At 40.0% G+C, this 23,172-nt stretch overlaps 1 protein-coding gene across 1 annotated transcript; it reads left to right on the forward strand.

Annotated features, from left to right (window-relative positions):
* Nucleotides 1–331: 331 nt before the first annotated feature.
* Nucleotides 332–22,403, forward strand: PCOLCE2 (procollagen C-endopeptidase enhancer 2; the record flags this gene model as incomplete). Its single annotated transcript, XM_083868265.1, has 9 exons — nt 332–1,050; nt 1,587–1,695; nt 9,095–9,350; nt 10,949–11,073; nt 14,025–14,161; nt 15,454–15,608; nt 18,052–18,135; nt 20,099–20,266; nt 21,878–22,403. The coding sequence occupies 9 exons, from the start codon at nt 332–334 to the stop codon at nt 22,012–22,014; spliced, it is 1,890 nt and encodes a 629-aa protein (XP_083724391.1). The 3' UTR covers nt 22,015–22,403.
* Nucleotides 22,404–23,172: the final 769 nt, after the last annotated feature.

A 23,172-nucleotide genomic window follows, 5' to 3' on the forward strand; every position in this document is an offset into this window, starting at 1 on the left:
GGACAGCGGCGGGGCGTCGCGGGGGGCTGCGGGGCAGCCCCCGCAGGGGCGAGGGGCGCGGGGCCGGGGCTGCCCCGGGCAGAGCCCGCAGCCCCCGGGAGGCTCCGGGGCGGGGCCCGGCACACCCGGGCAGCGCCCGCGCCCCGCGCCGGGAGAGAGGGCGGCCCTGCCCAGGCCCTGCCCTGCCCTGCCCTGCCCTGCCCTGGGGGCGGAGGGCCGCCGAAGCTTTTGCCTCCTCCCCCGGCCCCGGCAGCCACAGGAGGAGCAGGCGGCGGTCGGAGTAGCGGATCCGCGGTCCCAGCCCTGCCCCAGTCGCCGTTGCCGCCCTGAGATGCCGCCCGCCATCCCGCTGCTGCTGCTGCCGCTGCTGCTGCTGCCGCCTCCGCTGCTGCTGGCGGCGGCGCGTCCCGCCGGCCCCCCGCACAGGTACCGAGCCCCGCTGTCCCCGCACAGGTACCGAGCCCCGCTGACCCCGCACAGGTACCGCCCTCCCCTGTCCCTGCACAGGTACCGAGCCCCGCTGTCCCCGCACAGGTACCGCCCTCCCCTGTCCTCGCACAGGTACCGAGCCCCGCTGTCCCCGCACAGGTACCGAGCCCCGCTGTCCCCGCACAGGTCCCGCCCTCCCCTGTCCCCGCACAGGTACCGAGCCCCGCTGTCCCCGCACAGGTACCGAGCCCCGCTGTCCCCGCACAGGTCCCGCCCTCCCCTGTCCCCGCACAGGTACCGAGCCCCGCTGTCCCCGCACAGGTACCGAGCCCCGCTGGCCCCGCACAGGTACCGGGCCCCTCCCCTCCCTCCGTGCCCCGCAGTCACGTTCCCGCCGTGCCTCCGTGGGGTGCGCGAGTGTTTCAGTGCCCGTGTCTGCATCAGGGCAGGAGCGTTTCCCACGGACCCTGCGAGAGCAGCCCGGGGCGGGGTAACCTGTAACCTCTCTAACATAACGGTGGGATACGGTGAGGCATCCTGGTGTCTAAAGCTCACCCTCGTGTCCTCAGCAATAGCAGTGGTTGCACTGGGGTTTTCCAGAGCTCCTCGCGTGTCCGGGCAGTGTGTCCGGAGCCCGAACCAGCACCTGAGCTCACCTGAGCTGAGCCCTGAGCACAGCTGGGCCACAGGGCTCAGCACCAGGAGTGGGGCTCAGCACGGGCTGTGCTACTGAGGTACAAAAAAGTACCAGAGACTTCCTTGATTAAAACATATAAATTCAATGCAGAGAAAGGAATGAGAAATGATTTTGATATTGGTGCTGTTTTAACTACTATTATATGTACTATAAAAAGTCATTGCTAATGACTTTTTAATAATTATTTTTCCATTATAAGAGCAATTTGCAATGATGTATCACACTGGCACACCACTGCTCTGTGGAAGTAGAAAAGGAGGGAGGGATAACAGTCTGTGCCTACCCAGAATTAAGGCCCAAGCAGTTAATTTTTTCTACACCTAAGTTCACATATTAAATTGCACATTCTATATGTTTCATGTTAGCAATGGTTTTAAGTATTTAAGCTGTTAAGACAGTTTGTGCCTCTTATACAAAGAATAATTTATATATATATATATGTATTTTCTATTATTCTCAGGCCTACATTTACATGTGGAGGAGTTGTATCTGGAGAGTCAGGGTTTATTGGGAGTGAAGGATTTCCTGGCGTCTACCCACCAAACAGCAAATGTACTTGGAAAATCACAGTAAGAATTTTTAATACCACAAAATCAATGCTGAAGACAATGAACAGCTATTTGTTGTTAAACCGTGTTTTACATGGGGTAACATATGTGCAATAATGAACTCAGTAACTCAAAGCAGCTCAACTATCTGGAGCTTTTTAGAGTTGCAGTAATATGATAATAGCAGCTGAAACAGAACTGGCCTTGCTTCATATCAGAAGCAAATTTTCATTGACTTCTCTGATGCACCTCAAATTGTTTTAAATTAACCCACTTACAAGCAAATGTCTCTCCTTCTGTCACTGTGGAAAGCAATAGTGAGTTCTATCAAAGAAAAGATCTGAGGTGGTGATTATGAAAAGCAAAATTTCTTGGCAAGAAGATGTATAAAAAGTTTCAATCAAACCCAAAAAATTCAGGCAGGTTTGCTTGAAGTGTGCTGCTAGCGGTGTTCTGCCAGCCAGAACATCTGGAGTCTGTCATACAGCAGGCTGACAGCAGTAGGAAAGTGTTGTTACATTTAAAAATGACTATGAGAACTGGAAACATGTGGTACAATTGATATTTTTTTGATGCTGAAATGAGACAGTAGGGCAGAGATACCATACTCATGGACAACAAATTCCATGAAACAACTAAGACTAAATATTCCTGTTCTGGATGTCCTTATCCACACACTCAGAGAAAGAGATGTGAGTGAATGATTACTTTTCCTCACATCTGCACAGATCAAACTCTCTGAAACTGCCGACCAAAATTCCTCTCTTTTTTAGGCATGGTTCACCAAGAATTCTTCTAACATTTGGGCCTACAGAAAAAATAAAAAGGCATAAAAAATAAATTAGTCTGTGTATTGACAGGATCACTGAAGACAACTTCAGTTGAAAGACTGCATCACTGGCTAGGTGTTGGCAGGAGAATAGGATGTCACAGGATAATTGTTTCCTGCTACTATAGAGATGCTGACGCAAAGCAGGGGACATTGATCTGTTTACAATGTTCAGTTTCAAACAACTCTCGTACCAAATGAGTGATGTGATTTTAATCGTTTTATCTGAAAGGTCCCAGTGAAGCTGCAGAGTTACTTTCTGCACCTTTCTGTTGCATTCTCATTGGGGCCTAGTTAGAGGTTACCTTTGATCTGTGTCTGACCTTATCCAGAAGAGGACGTGAAACAGTGTATGCCCATAAACTTGCTTCCTTGCTGTTGGGCTGAAGTGACAGCAATCAGCATGGCCTACCTTGCAACCTGAAGGGGAGATGCAAATTGTGTTTGGAATCATACACACATGCCTTAGATAAAAGAGAAAAAATTCAAAGTTAGTTTAACAGTATAACTCAGTATTAGATGTTCAAAAGTTCAAAATTGAATCTGGAGTGAAATAATAATTTTCCTTATAACAGCATGAAATTTTCACCATTAAAAAACTTAGATAACAAATGGAGGCAGCACTAAAGAAGAAATCACTGAATCATGCCATATATCTGCCCTTCATATATGGGAGGTAGAGGGAGAAGAGAACAAATTCTTTTACTAAAAAGGTTGTACAGAGTGGTTTCATTGCAGACTTTCTGTGGCTGTTGCTAACAAGATACCAACATCCAGGTGAGCCTGGGCATGGTGAGAAGCTTTACTACAAAGCTGTAGCAGAGCTGTGTCTGCACTTGAGCTTTCTTGACAATGGAAGGACTCGATGGCTTCTGTCATTTCATGATCACTCTGACTCTCAGTTTTCTGCCGTGCTGCCATTTGACTGCCTCCTGCTTGTCCTCTGGAGTTTGCCCAAAGCCAGAGAAAGGCTGCACAGCTGGAGTAGTCCAGGCTTGCTTGTCCCTTCACCCAATTTAACCCGTTTTATTAAACAATAATGTTCACTAAACCAAGCTGATTTCTTTTCCCCCATCAACTGTAGAACGCTCTGTGTCTTTTGGGTGTGCAGGAAGGATGTAGGGAAGGCAAGGACTAATAAACTTGCAAGACTAAGCTTGTACTCTCTTTAAAAAGACCATGGTTTACCAAACTGCGGCAAAGTGGTGCACTCAAGGGTCTGGTTAGCCTGAATTTAAACAACAAAATCCTTTCACCAAATAATTGCTGAGGCTCAGAATAGCTTGCAATAGCACCCAAGTAAGAAAGCCAGTTACACTGCCATGAAGAAATACTCTGTAGTTACTGTTAGTCTTCCTCATTTAGCATCTGGTCTTAGAAAGTGACTAAGACATTTGCCTGTCCATTTTAGCCAAGGGCTGTGAACACCTTCCTGAAAACACTCTGCTAATGCAGGATCTGACCAGTCTGCAAGATTGAAAGGGATGTTGATTCACTTTGTGTCTGGGTCATGAGAAGCATGAAGCTGTTGTTTTCTCAACTACAGGATCTTATCATCCACACAAGAAATGCAGAGAGAGGCAGAATGAGAGTTAATTCATTCTTTAGAGGAAAGTAGGTTTAGAAACATTACAGGTAATACAGATAAAGCAATGTAGCATTCAGGTATCATCTGAAATCTTTCCAACTAGTTTGCTAAAGCTGGAAGAGTCTCTCTAACTCAATTATGGTTCTGTTATTTCAAGAGACTGGGGCTTTTTCAACTGGCTAAAGAAAACAGCTTCTCTATTCTAAGAGCTCTAAGAAGTGTTCAGCACATGCTTGTGGTTCTATTACAACCCTGGCAGACTACCCAGCAGCTTTTCGCTGGCTTTGCTAAGAAGTAATTTGTAGAGCTATTTCCTTTCCTATAGGAATGTATATAGCTTTATCTAAAATGTCATATACACTTACTTTTAATATTCTGTAATCCTTCTTGGCCATCACCTCACATAAATGTTGCATAGTCCGAGAATCTGGACTGCTGTCCTGTGTTTTTCTGGCAGACTGCTTAGTTCCAGTAAAACTCCAACAACTTTATGTGCAACAATAATACTGAAAACTGTCAGAGTTATGTAAGGTTATGTTTTTATAGCTTCAGGAGCTGTGTTCCATCAGGTTTGCTGACAATAAGCAAAGTTTGAAAAATTTACTTATCAGGGCAGTTGGGAATCTGCCCTGAGAGAGCAGAATATTTAAAATAATTTTTTCTGTGTTTTAAGCATTCATTTTCCTATGTCATTGGAAAACTGCCCTTCCAGTAGAAAACAGATCTTTACACATTGGTTGTATTGCCAGAAAAGAAAGAGACGAACAGAATCTAGTGGCCTTGTCAGGAAGAGCAAGTTAATACAAATTTTTAAAACTGGAGATAGAGAGCAAGCAACTAGGCAGAAATCATGATTCTTCCCAGGATGTAACTCCAAATAACTTCCACATTCATTCTCAGTAGAGAGAAACAATACCTTTGGCTTGAAGGTAGCTGATGTATTTTTCAACTCTACCTGGAATTGCTATGGCAAAACATATAATCAGCATCTTTGTATTAAATATATAGCAAAATATATTCAACCCAATATAGGTTTAAAAGTCAAGCAAAATATATGTATGAAAGTTATTATTTAAGGGGATTCCTCCCACAAAAAGATTATTTTTGAAGTAAATAGTCTAAAGCACGTAATTTTGATGAAGAGGGCTTTGTATTCAGTCAGAACAACAACAGAAAAACAGTTTCACTACTTTAACTACTTTAAAGGTAACTGAACTTTGATTATTGATTATATGAAATATCTGCAATGAATGATAACCAAAAACAATCTCAGGATCTTATTTTGAGGTATGTTGTATATATTGAATAATCATGCTCTTTCAAAGAGGTTAGTGATCTACACAGATGATTTTAGGGAATTATGGTCTACAAAAATTCCCTGTAAAAATTTCTTTAGCCTTCCATAGGAATAAGGCATCTTTCACATTAGTTTAGCATCATAATTTTTGAACCTGAAGAAGTTCATAGAGTTAAAATAAGGAGGGAAGCAGAGAGTGAGTATGGGTCAGTTGCACTGTGACAAGGAGAGGCAGAGGATGAAGTGCCTCTGTTGTTGAAAGATACCAGCTGGATGGATAAAATAAAAATAAGACACACCCTGCAGAGGAACCATTGCATCATTCTTCCTTTGACTCCTCCCTCTTTTTTTTTTTTTTTTTTTTTTTTTTCCTTTTCTTTTAATAGCTGAATTCCTTCCAGTTCTTCCTCTGAGGTATCCCATCTTCTTACTGCATCAGGCTCAGATGTGGCTCAAAGTAAACAATACTGAGTCATGCTGGCTTTTGCTTGTTCCCCTGTGTTTCTCATGGAACAATATTTTAAATGTCCTGGGATAATCATTGGCAGTTTTTAGCACATTAGTTCTCAACATTTAAAGAAGTGAAATGGTAGAAATCAAAGAAAAGTACAATTTGCAAAGATGCCTGTGTTTAGCACAAGATTTCTTGGGAGTAGCTGTAAACTGAAACAGCTGCTGCCAGAATGTGGAACCACCATCCTCTGAACTTCTGATTGTCATCTACTCAGACCACAAAATTTTAACTGATTTAATATACTGGAACAAATTTGTTATTTTTGTGAATGACAAATATTTTAATAAGCAAGTATATTTTTAAAATAAAAGTAACAAAAGTAAGTAGTGACTGTAATTAAGGGCTTGCCACATTTCTCTAAATGACCTACCTCCCAAATTCAGCTAAACATGAACAAGGATTATTCTGATAATGAAAACCTGCAGTAGGTTCCTTGTTAAACCTTCATGACCATGTGCCTGAGTTTTTCCTACATGTTTTTTTTACAGACTGTCATGAAACAGTCTGTAGTCTGAACAGAAGTCAGTACATCTATGGGAAACAGTCTTGACCAAGTTCAAATAGCCTAGCTGATAGAAGCAGAGATTAAAAGCTATGATGAAATGTAATTAGAAAGTGTAATGTAGTATAATATAGTGTAGTATAGTATGGTATGGTATGGTATGGTATAGTATAGCCAATGGTAGAGAGAGGAGAAGGGAGCAGAACACTGCACAGAATGACTGACACTATGACCCAGAAGTGCTAGGACTTGAGTGAGTGGCTGCCTGCAGTTTGGGGTTTGGCAGCTCCTCTCCCTCCTGAGCAGGGCTCTGTCCCACATTCCCTTTGCCCCGAGGAGGGACTGGAATGTCCAGGGGCAGCAGTGAGGGCCTTGGGGCTGCAGTGAGTAGAGCAGTGCTGGGTCAGGGCACTCCTGGAACACAGTGAGCACCATCAGCATTACTGAGGGGTAACCACTTGGTTAAATCTGAATGCAATTTTACAAGGACAGCAAAAAGACCTTTACTTACCCCAGAACCAGCCACTTCTCACATTTCCACTTCCTTCTTCAAACTCTGGGAGAGAGCAGGTATATTCAAAGAAGCAATTCAGGCTGAGAAAGTTGGGAAAAATCTCATAAGGACTGATAAAACCATTTAATCTAATATGCTAGAGCAACTTCTGTTCAGCTTTCAAAAACAGGGGAAGGAAAAGGGGAAATATCTTAAAGATGGACAAGTTTTAGCCAAAGCTGCAAGACACTATTGTGGAATATGTTGGACAAATTTAACTGTAGGCATGATATTTTATTTTAAAACATGACAACCTTTAAAGGTCACCCCATTTGTGTCCTGTCATACCAGTTGTACAAACTTATGAAAATGACTGTTCCACCCCAAAAGAACGTATGCCATTTTACATATATACTTCTGGAAAAAAGGCTTCTAACTGCCTAAATTTGACTTTAACTGATTTGTCCAGTCACACAGAGTTTGCACTATAAATGTAAATAATATTCAGGTCTTCTGGCAGGAATACCAAATTCATTTTAGCTCATTTTCTGTTAAAATGACCACGCCTTAATGCTCCTTAGTGATTCAGACCAGAAGAAAAGTGAATGCAGTAAGATTTAGATATGAGAGCAGTGATTCAAGATTAGGTGAGTTGTGGTTTTGCAGCAGTAGCAGTGATGTGTATCAGCACAGGGGCCCTGAATGCATTTTTGAGAGAACTTCGAGCTTAAAAGAAAAATTCTCTGAAACCAGCAGCAGGAACTGTAGTGGAGCTGGGGAGGCAGTGGGCACATGGACCCTGGAGAATCTCAGGCAGAAGTTTGTCCTGCTGCAGGATCAGCACTGGACATAAAAGCAGCCACATGAGTGAGTAATCTGAACACAGCTACAGCACATTTTTCAGTACATCTAGAGCTGCTGCCTCTATGAGTATCTTCTGTGGGTTAAAGCAGTCACTTCCATTTATAGCACTTCCATCTATACTTGACAAGTAATTTTTAACTGTTGAGACTCAATGTTAAACAGTTTGACAATTTCATATAGGAACAGTTTAGTTTTAGTTTATTTCAAAACAGTGTTTTAAAATGAGTCACTGTTAAGGAATGAAAAAAAAAATTCATGAACTCCTAAATAACATGGCTCAAATATGAACTTAATGCAGATATATTAAGTGTGTGTTTAAAGCAGAAAATTATAGTAGTGTCTCAGTAAAGCAGAACAGCTGCAATTATTTTAATAGCTAACCACTCTACATGATATGGATTGAATGCAGATAATTACACTTGCCTGTCTAGGGTCTCTCTATACTTTAAAATACTGTTTCCCTTCTTCAGTTCTGTTACACAGCATTAAGTGCTTTATTAGAATAGTTTTCACTTCTCAATATGCTGCTTTTTTTCTTAAAAGCTTGCAATGTATCTCAGGAAATGCTCTCCTTGTAAACTATTATGTTATCTTAATTTACATCCTTCTCTGTACTCTTGTCTCTTTTGCAACGTCCACAGATGCAGACATGTAAGAAGATTTGCCCTGTCTTATGTTTCCTCAGATATTTCAGAAAACAAAACTCTCTTCTATATTGAGAACACCCACTAATGGTTCTTTTGAATTCTCTGTTTATAGTTTTACATTGTCTTTCCAAATACAATTCTTTCACTGCCTCCACTCCAGTAACTAAATATTAGTGTTAGCCGTAAAGTTTCCAATTTTATTTATAAATGTAAGATGTATGTCAGTAAATTAAAAAAAAAAAAAATCCTTCAAACTATGAAACTTGGTAACACAAATCAAAAAGAGAAGCCATTTCATTTGTTTAAAATGGTAAATTGTTTGTTCCATATTTTTTTCATATTAATCTCATCTGCCTCACCTTACCTGGTGACAGGGAGCTGCATGGCTGATTCTATACTTTCAGCAGAAAGTAAGAGAAACACACCAAGCTGAGCTGGTTTATAATTAATTAATGAGCCTGACTAGAGGATATTCTGGATCAGAAATAAGATAATGGCAAGAGATGGCCACAGCTTTGTATTTAGGATTGGTCCAAGTTACTTTAAAAACTGCTTTGCCTGGAATATAGTTGACAAAAAGAGCTCATCTGACAGGAAGTGAAGGGTATGAAAACAGTCATGCAAACAGTGGGATCTGATAGATATGTAGTCACACTCCCTCTCTGCCTCCTTCCCTCTCTCTGCAGGTCCCAGAGGGCAAAGTGGTGGTTCTTTCTTTCCGGCATTTAGACCTGGAGAGCGACACCCTGTGCCGGTATGACTTTGTGGACATCTACAGCGGCCACGCCAGCGGCCAGCGCATCGGCAGGTTCTGTGGGACTGTGAAACCAGGGGCCCTCGTGTCCAGCAGCAACAAAATGTTGGTGCAGATGACTTCAGACGCTAATACTGCTGGAAGTGGATTCATTGCGAAGTTTTTCGCAGCAGAACCACATGAAAGAGGTAATTACCCATTATATATATGTGCTGAAGACAAATATAACTCAGCTCTATCCAGAGCCACATTAATGCTTAATGGTCCCAGAGATATTAAGGATTGTGCTATTCAACGTATTTATTAATTACCTTGCTTAGCAAATAGCTAAGTGTAACTGTTTAGCCATCTTAGTTCATCAAGTAGTATAGAGAAAACCTGACAAGTCTTAAGAGTAGTGGAAGAACTGTACCTAGTAGTAGACTGGCTCCTCATTAAAAGGGCAGATGAAATTCAATATAGATAAATGTTGCAAGTAAGGGGAAAAAACCCTAACTTTCTGTACACTACAGCAGGTTCTGAATTGACTCTCACTGTTATGGAATGAGATGTTTGGTTTAAAATACATAAATTATGAAAACAGTAGTTGAGCATCCATCCAGTGCTTAATAGGTATCAGAAAAGAAACAGGAACTTAACAATTTTTAGAAAAGAAAATAAGGACCAAAAAGTAACAACAACAAATTACACCATTATAAATCCATAATGAATGTATATTTTGAATAAAGTGTTTCTTTCTGATGTTCCCATCTCAGAACTGAACATGATAAAATTATCAGAAGGAATCAAAGACAACAAGTATGACAGAGTTAGAAGAGTATCACACAAAGATTAACTGTACAGCATGAACTTCTTCATGCTGGAAAAGCAGAAGTCAAAGGGACTGTAGGAGATGGCTTTAAAGTCATGACTGGTGTGGAGAAAGTGACTGGGGACCACAGTCCATCTCTTTAAATAAAAAACCAGATGAGCAAGTGGCTGCAAAGGAAAGGAGAGAGTGATTTTTCTCTGTGACCTGTGAAGCAGTAGAACACTGTGCCAGGGGATATTGTGGATTGTCTGTTTCTGCCCTGGTTTAAAAACACTTACAAAAATATGTCAAAGCAAAATTCATCAGGTACTATTGAACATAAAGGCATTGTGTTGGGAAGAGGATGGCCAGTGAGAGGTTGGGATCACAGGGAGGTGGTGTTGCTCTAGTTAGTGACTCTTTTTCAAGGCTTTTGCCATCGATATGATACCAGACTAGACTTGTTGGGCAGGGACAGTGCAGGTGATGAGGAACTTACCAGGCCTTCCACTTGTAACCTTGTATTGCTGGCTTCTTGAAAGGTATATTAAAACACTGTGACCGAGAACTGAGAAACTAAATAAGAATTCTTATTAATTTACAGTTAGTTTTATAAGAAGGTTCACAATAATATTGTAAATAAGGCTTGCTTACATACATGATGGAGTTTTTAACTTGGAGCTAAGGGCAGGAGAAGAAGAGCCCTGTCTGTCCATGGAGAGCCCCCCAGGCGGCGGTGCCTCTGGGAGTCCTGTCAGCCCCTCCATCGCTGCCCCATGGGCTGTGGGGACGGCTCCTGCAGTGCCTGCGGCTTCTCCTGCCCCTCCGGCCCCCGTGGGTGCGGGAACGCTTCTCTCTGTGTTCTGCTGCCGTTTATTGACCGTGTTTCCCAGCGGTGCCCCGGCTGTGGCCTGGGCCATTCCCGGGCCCTCGGCGCGGCCTGCGGCCCCTCAGGGGCGCTGCCTGGGCGCTCAGGGCCCGCTCCGTGCCTTGCAGGGGACCAGTACTGCGGGGGCCGGCTGGACAAGCCCTCGGGATCCTTCCACACGCCCAACTGGCCCGAGCGGGACTACCCCGCGGGAGTCACCTGTTCCTGGCACATCGTGGCCCCCAAGAACCAGGTAAGGCGCTGCCATCGCGCTGCGGGCACAGCTCGGCTTCCAGTGCCTGCGGCACCGACCCCTCAGGGCAGCGGCTGCCCCGGGACACCGCGGGGACACCGGGCTGGCACAGCGGGCCGGGCAGGGACAGCCAGCACAGGCACAGCCAGCACAGGCACGGCCAGCACAGGGCTGTCCCGCCATGCCGCCCTTCCCGCTGTACCGCCCCGGTCACTCCTGTGCTCCTCAGCACGGCCTCGCACTGGTGGTTCACTCCCCTCACTGAACCCGTTAAAGCATCTGGGACTGCTGAGGCTTTTCAACCAGAGACGTTTTAAAAATTATTTTCTTAATTTAAAAAATACCATGCAAATTAAGTTAGGGCAGGTGAACATCTCAGCACCACACAGGATGATGACCGATGCTGCATTTAAGTCTAACAGTGTTTGAGCATTTTTGGTGTTGGTGCAGTTTCTTATTGAGGTACCCAGGTAGAGTTGATTGACTTTAATAAAAGCAGGGGTGTTTTTTATTTCATATTTTGAAGGCTCCATCGCATAACATGCTTGTTAATTAGCCAGATGCCGTGAGAGCATATGTTACCCCTCCATAGGAGGAGATGTGACAGCAGACTGAGGGCTCTTGTGGTACTCATAGCAAACACGAGTGTGTTCCCTGCTCTGTAGGGCCAATCTCAGTCCTAGCTGCACATTTCCTGGTTGCTGCTGAGCCATCTGCTCTCTATCTTAGCAGGAGCTCTACAGTGATTGAATGTTTTGGTTGACAAGCTTGTTTGGTAGGTTGCTTTTCTTGCCACATCCAGCTTTTAAAATTCATTTACATATAAAGATGACTTTCCTCTTCATCTTCTGTTCATGACTAATCCTTGAAATAAAAAAGCTGCCCCAAATAAATATATTCTTCTGATCTTTCCTACTTTTCCATTTACCAAGACAGTTCTCCCCTGAACTGAAGCAGTATGTCAGCTTAGTCTTTCCTGTAGTCCTTTTTAATCCACATTCCTTGTTTGCTAGATACAGATCATTTAACAATCCTATAGATAGGCAGTGATTTTTAAACCTTTATCTGTAAACTGCAGATTACTTTGGTCCTTTCCAAATGTCTCTATATAAGCCTAAGAACTTTTCCTAAGCTCATAGAGAAGATTTGAGAAAGGCTATATCAGCATAAAAATAAGGGCATTATATCCTGTGCCTTTTGATAATTCTATTCCATAAATCTACCTGGTTCCAAATATATATTATTCATGTACTGTAACAGTGGTTTGCATGGAGAAAAGGCAGAATTTTGACAGGGACAAAAGTCATTTTCCATGACGTAGTGAATAAGCCTCTCTCTTCAAGTTGCACAGAAAAAGTTCCCCAGTCTTCCATTTGCCAGAATTTAGGTGTTGTTGTCTCTATTTCCCTTTCATAAGCACATGAACAATAAAACAAGGCACTTGTTTGGTTGCTTCAAATATAAACCAATAATTAATTAATTTGTTAAAGGTGAAGGAGCTTCTCCTGATCATGAAGAGCTTCTGTTCTGCCACGAAATACTTACTAGTGCAAAGTGCACTTACTGTACAATAGTAAAGTATATATTATGGCCTGCTGTTCTGCCTGCTATGGAAGAATTTAGCATTTCTATTCCCAGCTGCATTACTTCTTTCTATACCATCTTTTTTGATCACAAGCATGTTACTCAGATCGGTATTTCCATTTAAAGTGCATTTTTTCATCATGATTCTGAGGGTTTTGAAACAAGCCTGTTAGTCATCTCTGAAATCAAGTCCCCCAAGGTTACTCATACTTCATGGGGAACAAAATTATGCCTTAAACATCTTAATAGTGCAAAACTATATCCATGCAAAAGTAAGACATCAGGTGATAACAGACTATCATTACTATGGATGTTGAACAAGATAACTTTTACTATGTCAATAATCAAATAAAGTACATGCCATGTACAAATTACTTCTTTTTCTTTGTACAGTCTTAGAAAATTTAATACCATCTTTGTTTGAGTCAGATCTTTATAGAAGTTGATCTACAATCAGCACAAATCAGTCTTGTCATTCAAGCCTTATTTGTGCTATTTATGGGAAGGTGATTTAAATAGTTGTGCTTCATCTGAAGAAGCAACCTAAATGCATATATTAGCTCTGTTTCCATGCAGTAGTTAGGTTATGTTTCCCTTCCTTGCCACAGGACTGACAGAGTCATCCTGCAGGATTTAATTTCAGAGTATTAGATTCCATTTCTGTTTTCTTGTACATTTTTTTCCTTAAGTAGAAAATTCCATAAATAAAAGTCTTGGGAGATAATAGCATAAGTACTGGAAATACCAGAACAATACTAGTTCACATTTATGATTTGTAAACCCTCAACAATTATGGAAATCTGGCATGGAAACAATGTTCTTTTAAGTACTTACTTTGTCTTGGGTTTATAGTTTTACTATTTGCTAGTTTTCTTTCTATCAGTATTTTAATTTCTAATTTTTTAATTTGCCATCAGGTATACACAGCATTGGCAACCACAGTGATGGCCAATAGTGTTAATGAAGTCAGCAAAATGTCTCGTATCTTTGCTTTTTCTTTAGCATATCTTGAATGATGCAATGACATTAAAAGCTCCTTTTCTGTTGCTTACACTTGCTGTAGTTATTTTAGGAGAATTGTAACACCTAACACCTACTAACATTCACTCATAAAAATAACTTTCTCAGAAGTTACTTGCATACATATGAGAAGAAAATGTTTTACAGAATATTTGAGTCATATGCTGAACTATTAGTTGGAGAGGTCATGTGGATTAAAATACTTTATAATTAAGTGGATTAAGGAATTTTCCTTTATTGAAATAAAAATTCAATAGTACTTCACATGAAGATGTCACTTACTACAAGAAGTATTAATAAATTCTGCATGTCAAAACCTTAATGAGTTATTTCCATTTTCCCTTTAGCTAATAGAGTTAAAGTTTGAGAAGTTTGATGTGGAGAGAGACAACTACTGCAGATATGACTACGTTGCAGTGTTTAATGGTGGGGAAATCAATGATGCTAAAAGAATTGGCAAGTACTGTGGAGACAGTCCACCAGCGTGAGTAACTTCCTTTCCTTGTGAGCTTCACTACCACTGTGTGCCATTTTCTAACAGTGCTGTCCAGGGCTTCTGAAAGATTTTCATTTTTAAATTAAACATGGTGTTTTCTACCTCCAACTGAACATGTAGAAATTGCTTAGTATCTCATCTGTCTTGAGGTTTTCTCTGTTTTCCCTCTCTCCATGACTAACTCTGGCTCCAAACCATGTTCTCTCCTGTCCCACAAGCCTCATGAGACCACTGTCTAATACCACCAGTGCCAATCTCAATGCCACTGATACTGGTGTAGCACAAATAGAAATGGTAAACACACATAATCTGTGTGTTTTGGTTATAGATACTGAAGTACAAGGATCCAGCTGAGCTCTCTGGCCCCTTGGCTCATTCCTCACTTTATCTGACTCATTTTCCTCTTGGCCCTTTTTAAAAAGGCAGGATACACAGTCTGGGTTGGATTTTTCAGATTTGGCCTTGCAGTCCTGGTGTTCAGGAAGCAGAACAAAGCTCTTGGCAGCTGATAATCAGTGCCCTCCTCCATCCTCAGGCTGTGTCAGCACTGCAGCAAGGAAAGGCTAATCTGGGCAACCACCATGGCAGCTGTAAATCCAGAGTTCCAGTTAACCAGCCCCCTACTTTTGGTTATATCAGACCCAGCCATCAGAGTAAACTGATTTCTAATAACCTGCCAAAAAAAAAAAAAAAAGGGAAACAATGACAAGTTTGTACTTCAAAGACCTCATTAAGTGTTTTGAAGAAGTCCTTGGTAATCAATATCCAATCATTGACAAAAAGTGAGCCCACAGAAATAATAACCCAAAACATTTTATTTTTGGTGGGTTTATTTGTTGAAGAGTTGTAGAATCCAATACTTAATGTATTTTCATAGCCCTTCCAATTGTGCAGTATCTTATTCATGAAACAAAACCAAATTAAAAACAGCCCATTTACTTACTTCCCCTGTGGACTGAGGATTTCTTCAGTGTATTTTCCCACTTTCCTAATCTGACCCACTTCATGGAAGTGAAGTCTGCAGTGAAGTTACACAGAAGAATTTAACAATACTCCCATTGGCATAAATGTCAGGAATCAGAGTTTTCGGTGATTAATGGAAATTAGTTTCATCCTCAAAACACCAGTGTGTGACATGCCAGCAAAGAACCACATGTTTTTTAGTATTACTCTGAAGTGGTTTTTGATTTTTTTTTTTTTTTTTTAAAGAATGTTATTAATGCTTTTTGGCTTTGACATGCAAACAAATGGAAATATCTTATTCTGGTTTTCTATTTTAGGCCTATTCTGTCTGAGAAAAATGAGTTGCTTGTTCAGTTTTTATCTGATTTAAGCTTAACAGCTGATGGTTTTATTGGCCATTATAAATTTAGACCAAAAAAGTTACCCACAACTACAGCTCTGCCTACAACCACAACAGTCCCAGCTACCTCAGGTAAGTCTGACTGGCTTTATTTCATTTTCTATAAAAATTAATTATTCCAGGACAAGGAGAGAGTTACAGAAATACAAAAGAGAAATTATATTGAAAATTTGAGTTTTGTGGTTTGTTAGTATTAATTAAAATTAATACTCTCCAGGGAGTATCAGAATATACTCAAGGGAGAATCCACTTAACATTATTAAAGGAAATCTATCCAGGCAAGAGTTCAGTGTAAAAGTAACTTAATCCACCTGAGAGAATTTTCCTCTCTCTTCTCAGTTTTGGACAGTTAACCAGCACATTCCATAAAAGAATGGATAAGCTAATTTCTTTTGAATAAAAGGTTCTGAATATTTTGGGAAATAGTTTTATTTAAAAGAACTCTTACTTCTATACAAGTTGATATGTAAAAATTGTAGTGTATTTTTCTTCATATAGTTATTAAGGCCAAGCAAAATTGGTATGGAAACCACCTGAGCCCTCTTCAGGTTCTGTCAACACCCTGTCAATATGACACTCTCCTAGAATAATTTTTATTTGAAAATATTCAGGGATTGGAACTTACAGAGAAATATGTCTCACTAAAAATAAGTCTTCTTTTATATTTAAGACTAGACAGCATATATGAAAGATCAGAGCTGTACTTCTCTGAAGGTGTTGCCAAAAATACCTCATTACTGAGATATTGAAGGGATAAATTCTTAGAATTTCTGTAACCTGAATGTGAGGCATTTCAGATACAATTATAGCAGAAAACCAAATTATTTATGATGTTTTTGCAAGACATAACCTGATTTGTACTTAAAACACATCAAAAATCAGGGCAGCAAAGGCTTGTTGGCAGGAAACCAAGAAGCTGTGGTGCTTTAATACTGCTAATATGAAGGTATTTAAAATAGATGAAAATAAACATTAAAAAAATGAAATCATAGTGACCTGTAAATCATTCTGATGTGACTCTAACAATAAATAATTCAGCTCTTCTTCACTCTAAAGCACTTGTTAATGATCCTGTTGGTTCTAACACTTGGTCTCGAGTAACCCAGGCTGTCAATAACCCTGTTCAGGGTTTTACACAGGCAAGAGAGGTGAACTTCACAAATTAACTCCAAATCAATTTTCATGACAGCATCAGTGTTATAAAATAAAAACATGCAGATTCATCTGAGAGAGGACAACAGAGGCAAAGTGTTCAGAAGGACTTGCCAGGCAGACAGAAATAAGAAGTCCTTTCAAGGTGTGATCAGTTTTGCACAGTGTAGACATTTCTGATCTTCCAAACAAATCAAAGCAAACCTCTACAGTTCAGTTACATTTCTGAGCAATCATTTGCATTGAGAAGTGTCCATTTCAAAGAGACTCATTATCTAGCAAAACAGATCTGTTTAAACTTGCAGAGAACTCCAGGCATGAATAAAATACTAAACTTTAGTAGGCTCTTTCAAGAATGATGTCAGTCTATATGTAACATAAAAATATTAGTATTTGCGGAAATAAATAAATGCTATAAATACATTTGTAGAAGTAAAGAAGATTAATCCAATACCTGTGGTGAGGTATTTGACTTCCTTATATCATTGGATAAAGTCATGCATTTTCCTGTCAGTGTGCCTACATGTTAAGTGGTGGGCAAGTAAACTTCTATTTCAGTTCTTCTCCAGTTCATGTTTTGCTAAAGTACCTTACAAACAATACACAGCCTCTGCTGACAAGTCACAGCAAAGTTGGTCACCAACCAAAATTTCTTAAACTAAAAAAAAAAAAAAAGGAAAAAAGTGCCCCAAAAGGACCAAACAAGAATATTTTGTAATGCATAATCCTAGTTTTAAATTTAGAAAATTCAGAGCACCTCGATAAATTTTTGGCAGCTAAAATGCCAAAACATATCAACAAATGCTATAAACAAAGCATTCAACTTCAGAAAGGAAATGTCAATCCCTAATGTTAAATACATACTTCAAACATTGTGTTTCAAAATGTCTTGAAGAAAAACTACGCAACACTACCTGACATGAAGCTATGTGAAAAATTTGAGGAAAAGAGGTCAGGAATTTGAACTCTGATCCCTTTCATCACAGTGTGGTAATTTCCAATAAAAGCCCCCAAATCCCTGGGAAGTATTACTGTAATATCATATTGTGGTACTTCAGGTGTTCTCCTAGGGCTGTGTGGCAACAGCAGTGACAGATTTAAGATGCCAGGCAGATCTTGAGTAGGAGCCCATTCTCTCAGGCCACTAGACCAGGCACAGGGGAGACACCTGGAAAGAAGATGACTGGAGTTGACAGCAGAGAAAAGGAATATTGTCACTGTGGTGCTCATCCCCTGAAATGCCAGGTCTAGTTCACACATCAGGATTATTCATCTTTCTTCTTGTCTTTTTTTGAACATAGTGCTTTTTATTTGTTTCAAGTGCTTCATTTCAATTTCAATTTACTTTTTGCTCTTCAAAAAGTTGTGAAACCTACAGTTGCTCTGTGCCAGCAGAAGTGTAAAAGGAGTGGGACTCTGGAAAGCAATTATTGTTCAAGCAACTTTGGTAAGGAAGCAAAGTTTCTTTTAAAATTATTTATTCTCTACTGTGTTTTTAGACTCAAGGAATTTTTCCCAGATGTAGTTCTGAGTTCCCATTGATATATAGGCTAATATTTTTACACCACCTTATGTATGTATATGACATTACGTTTCATTCAGTACATTCTTGGAGATATTCTGAAATAGGCACTGCACAGATATCTGAGACAAACATTCCTTCTCAATGTGAGAAGCAAATGACAATGTAAGACAATGCCAGGATTCATCCATTCAGTTACTGTATTGTCATCTCCATTTGCTGTAACCAGCCAATACATCTTATGCTGCCCCTGCTGACTGTTCCACAATACAGTGTTTAGACTTCCAAAGTGCTTTGAAATGAAATTAGAAGCGATGGAAGCTTCTAAGCACTGCTGTCTGCACACAGACATGAATCAATCAGGAAAAACAGACTCTGCTGTGTATTAGCACAGCCTTGGCACTGCTGATCTGTTCAGTTGTCAGGGTATTTCCCCATATTAATACTGCAATCTTTTTTTAATCCCCTATAACATGCCTGGCAATTTAATGGGAAAACTCCCTGCCACCACTCTATTTTCATTTTAAGCTGACTCTTAGTGCACTGCTAATGCCATGAGATTGGAGGAAATGTGCAGGATCCCAGGGCAGCAGAGCAGGGCTGTGGCTGCACCCTGGGGCAGGGTGGGCTCAGGGCAGCCCCTCCCAGCCCTGACCACCAGCCTCTCTCAGTCTGCAGACACCACAGGCTGGTACAACACCAAAAGAAACGGGTAGGGAAGAAACCCAAACCATAAATGGTCTCCTCTTACTGATCACACCTCAGCTCTCGTGGCTCATGGTAAATGATACTATATAAAGCTTGTTTTTTCCTCTAGCATCACAGTAATAAATCACATTCTTCTCTCCCATCTTCTGTCAAGTACTTGACATTTTTCAGTCTTTTCCATGACAGGAGTGAGAGTAAAAATAGTTTATATACTACTGGGAATGCAGGCATATGCTAAGGTAAGAAAAGGAAGTCTGTTGTTCAGAGAATATGATTTATTCTAAGTTTATTTGTAGACTTTATGATTTTAGAAAATAGCTATTTCTCTTTCATCATGCATTTCATTTTATTGTTTCTAGAAATATTGCTGCAACATCCAGGACTTTAACATCCTCAGTTCTCTCTTGATTGAAATGGAACATTCCATTTAATTAAAAGCTCTGCATTAAAGGAAGATCATGTACAAATTTACTAAATCCCAAAATGGGGATTATGCTGTTTTGTAAAATAAATCTGGCTGTACATACTTGATAATTGAAGATTGAATTTATCCTAGGATAGAATATCTGATTTAAAAAGATGACCTGAGAAGAAACCAAATTGTTAATACTAATTAACATTTCCTTTTTATAAATAAAGATGGCTTACCAGTTAATTCAGTCATCCTAGGAAAAAGAAAGTATTTTTGTTTTCATACTGAGAAGTCTTTGAGAGATATGATGGTCAAATCTGTAACTACATTCAGCTGAAATAAGTAAGTTTGTATCAGGCCTCCGAACAAAATCTAGTTCTTAGGGCATTAACTATTCCCTGCTACTCATCTGGGAGTGTCAGAGAGTTGGGAATTCAGGTTTTGGCTAGAGGAGTTTCAATTCAACTTCTCCACTATTTGGAAATGACTCATTAAAACCAATATCAAATTGTACTGTTTAATTGAAATCAGAGAAGTGGGTTTGCATGAGACTAACACATTGTAGAACAATTTCATATTTGGTGCCACCAAAATTTGACAGCAGTGAGTTAGTTATTAGCAGTGAGACTCATATTTTTATTAAGTGTTCCCAGTACTGTTTGTTTCCTTAATAGGGACTAATGTACTTAGTAAGTTTTTATGATGCCTCAAAATTTATGTCTGAAAATAATAAAAATGTACCAAATATATCAAATTTTTTTCTTCTAGTGATAACTGGAACTGTAATCACAACAGTAACACGGGCTGGCAGTCTGCATGCCACAGTATCCATCATTAATGTATATAAGGAGGGAAATTTAGCAATCCAACAAGCTGGCAAAAATATGAGTGCCAAGATTCTTGTTATGTGTAAGCAGTGTCCTCTCATCAGGAGAGGTAAGTACACAGTAGTAACTGCTTTGTGTGTTTATAAAAGATAACAATTATAAAAGCTACTATTTGAAATATGGCCACAAAAATCAATAAAAATTACCGTGATTTTTTCTATAGTCAGCAAGTTAGTATTATAATCAATTTAAAATAACCAGTAATCCAGGGGTTTAATGCAGTTTTCTGTTTTACTGGAAAAGGATTAGGCTCCTGTATATCACGGGAGTTTGAGAAACTTTTTTCTTTAAAAACCACATGATGCAAGGTAAAATCTGATTTGGGTCTCTCATATGAGATATATTTTGCGTTTACATGCATGTATTTTGGAGCTAGTTTTTATACACAGTTGTTTAGAAGGGAAAGACAACAGCCTGCTAAACCTAGAAGAGCAACATCTCACAGGAAATGGCAGAAATCAACAAGTTTCACTGTTGTGTATCTCCTGAATGTATTTACAGCTTTACAGAAATACTCATAATATTAAGCCCACTTTATATCTGCAAACAGCCAGTACTGCTAAAAGCTACCTTAAATAATATTATACAGACATCAACAAACATAAATTCCATTTAATTGTGGTAAATGTGTTAAAAGAATTACTGAGAGTATTTTTTATTGAAGTAACTAAGTAAAAAATAAAACTGTTTTTAGCTCTGCCTCACAAGTAAACAGGTAGAACACGAGAACATAAATGGAGGCATAGCAGGAAACAGTAAAAATAATTTAATAAGCATCAAAAAACCCTGGTATCATTCCAGATACTGCCAGTGCATAACTGAATATTAACTCAAAGTGGGCAGTAACAAAGTGAAAAATCATGACCAGAAATTAGTTTTTGCCTTTAGTTATCTGAAAACTACACACTGGGAGACATAATAATGTCCTTGGTGGAACAGTCTCCTTTTAGGCAGACTTCTGGCTCCAAACCACACATTTCTGTTTCTCATCCTAAATCTCAATGAATTATTTAAGAGCCATCACTTAATATCTGAACTTTTCTATTTATATTCCTGTGATACCATTCCTTCGAGCCCAAGACCTTGCAAATGCCCAACCCTTCTAAGGCATAAAAATACACAGATCCAACTGAATTGTCTAATGCCAGGTCTTACCACTCATTAAGTCCACCTTCCCTGAATGCTTCTGTATATATCTGAAAATTATTTATATCTCTGGGGAGGGAAAGGGAATGAAAAGAATTAAGTGCATTATTGCTTAAGGGCATTAAACTACAAGCTGAGCAAATGTGAAAATATTCAAAATTAATGAGAGATATTCCACCCTGGGTGACAGTGGTAGGTTGTCCAGTGCTGATAGGCACTTCTAGTGCCTCTCAGACTCACTTGACAGTCTGCATTTAAATATTATCCCCTATATATTTAATTATGTAGTAGGCACTTAGCCTGTGTATCTGCTTGATTTTTACATAGCTGTAGTTTGTGGTGTAACAAGCATGGCAAAGATGGGTAAGAAAGTCAGTGTTGCAGGTAGGAAGGAAAAAATGTTGGAAGGCATTGGTAACAAACAGGGAAATTAACAGAAACCACAGGTGAAGAACTGCACTTACCAGATGATGTCCCAGATTTCTGTCCTGTAATCTCATTCTCTACTTTCTAGGTTTAAACTACATCATCATGGGCCAGGTAGAAGAAGATGGTAGAGGCAAAGTCTTCCCCAACAGCTTTGTCATGAGCTTTAAGACTAAGAACTCAAAGATCCTAAATGCCTTGAAAAACAAAACGTGTCAAAATTGAACTCTGCAGCTGGGTTCTATCATCTGCCTTGAAAAGTCATTTTAACTTAGCCTAAGTCATGGAAATGCAACTGACTGCCACCAGCACGGGCACGCTGACCTCCCTTCCCTCCTGTCCACACAAACACACCTGGCACAAAGTGAAACCCATTCCATGGACAAGATGAGAACAGACCCTGCCAAGGCTGAAAGCTGAAGATGTGCAGCACAGCCATCTGATCTCAAACACACAAATTCCAATTACTTGGAAGATGGTAATTTATAACTGTCCAGTTTTTTAAGGAATTTTGTACGTAAAATAAGAATTCTAAGTGCAATATTTATAGCAACTCAGTTTAACTTACCTTTTTTTTCTCTAAAGTTGTTTTATTACATGGATTTCTGCATTATTATCAGTGCTTAATAAAATATTTCAAGATTAAATTGTACACCAACTAGTTATTCATTATTTATAAAGTGGGGCAGCTAAATACAGAAACTCTTGATCATTTAGATGCTCTTGATGGATTGGGCCTTGCACATTGTAACTGACACTACACTTCCTTGCTGATTAAGGGTCTGAGTTTTCTTACATGGAAGTCAGGGAATCATTGATCTGAACAGGAACTTTTCAAAGAATTAGACAGCTGTAAAACAGCACCATGCTTTTCTCCACTGATGACTATCTACTTAGCAAATGTCACTATTAAGTTCAGTAAGGCAATAAGGTAGAAGAAGGTAGGAATTAATTCAGTGGTGGTAAGATGCATATAGAATCTAAGATCCCTTTAAGTATTTTTTTCCTTGTATACAAATACCAGACCAGAGTTCTCTGGATAATCTGTGACCAGGGGCAGGAAACTAATGAAATACACAGTCCCTACTGGAAGTACCTATTGGTTATTCCAGCAGGGGAATGCAGATTGCCATTCTCTTCAGGATTCTCTTCACTGATGGATTCTCACATGTAATGCCAAGAGGCACTGCCACAGTGCAGCTGCAGCACAGCAGCCTCTCTCCCAAAGACTTCATGGATAGATGGGCTGGGGACAAAAGGATCAGAGGGGGCCACAGAGGTACAAAGAGACTGTGCTGGCAGCTCACACCAACAGCTCAGTGCTGCAGACACACTTCAAAGATTGCACTGCCTCACTGACCAAACCAAACAGCACTTCTCTCT

Source organism: Zosterops lateralis, assembly GCF_965231275.1.
Source record: "Zosterops lateralis genome assembly, chromosome: 10".
NCBI classification, from domain to species: domain Eukaryota; kingdom Metazoa; phylum Chordata; class Aves; order Passeriformes; family Zosteropidae; genus Zosterops; species Zosterops lateralis.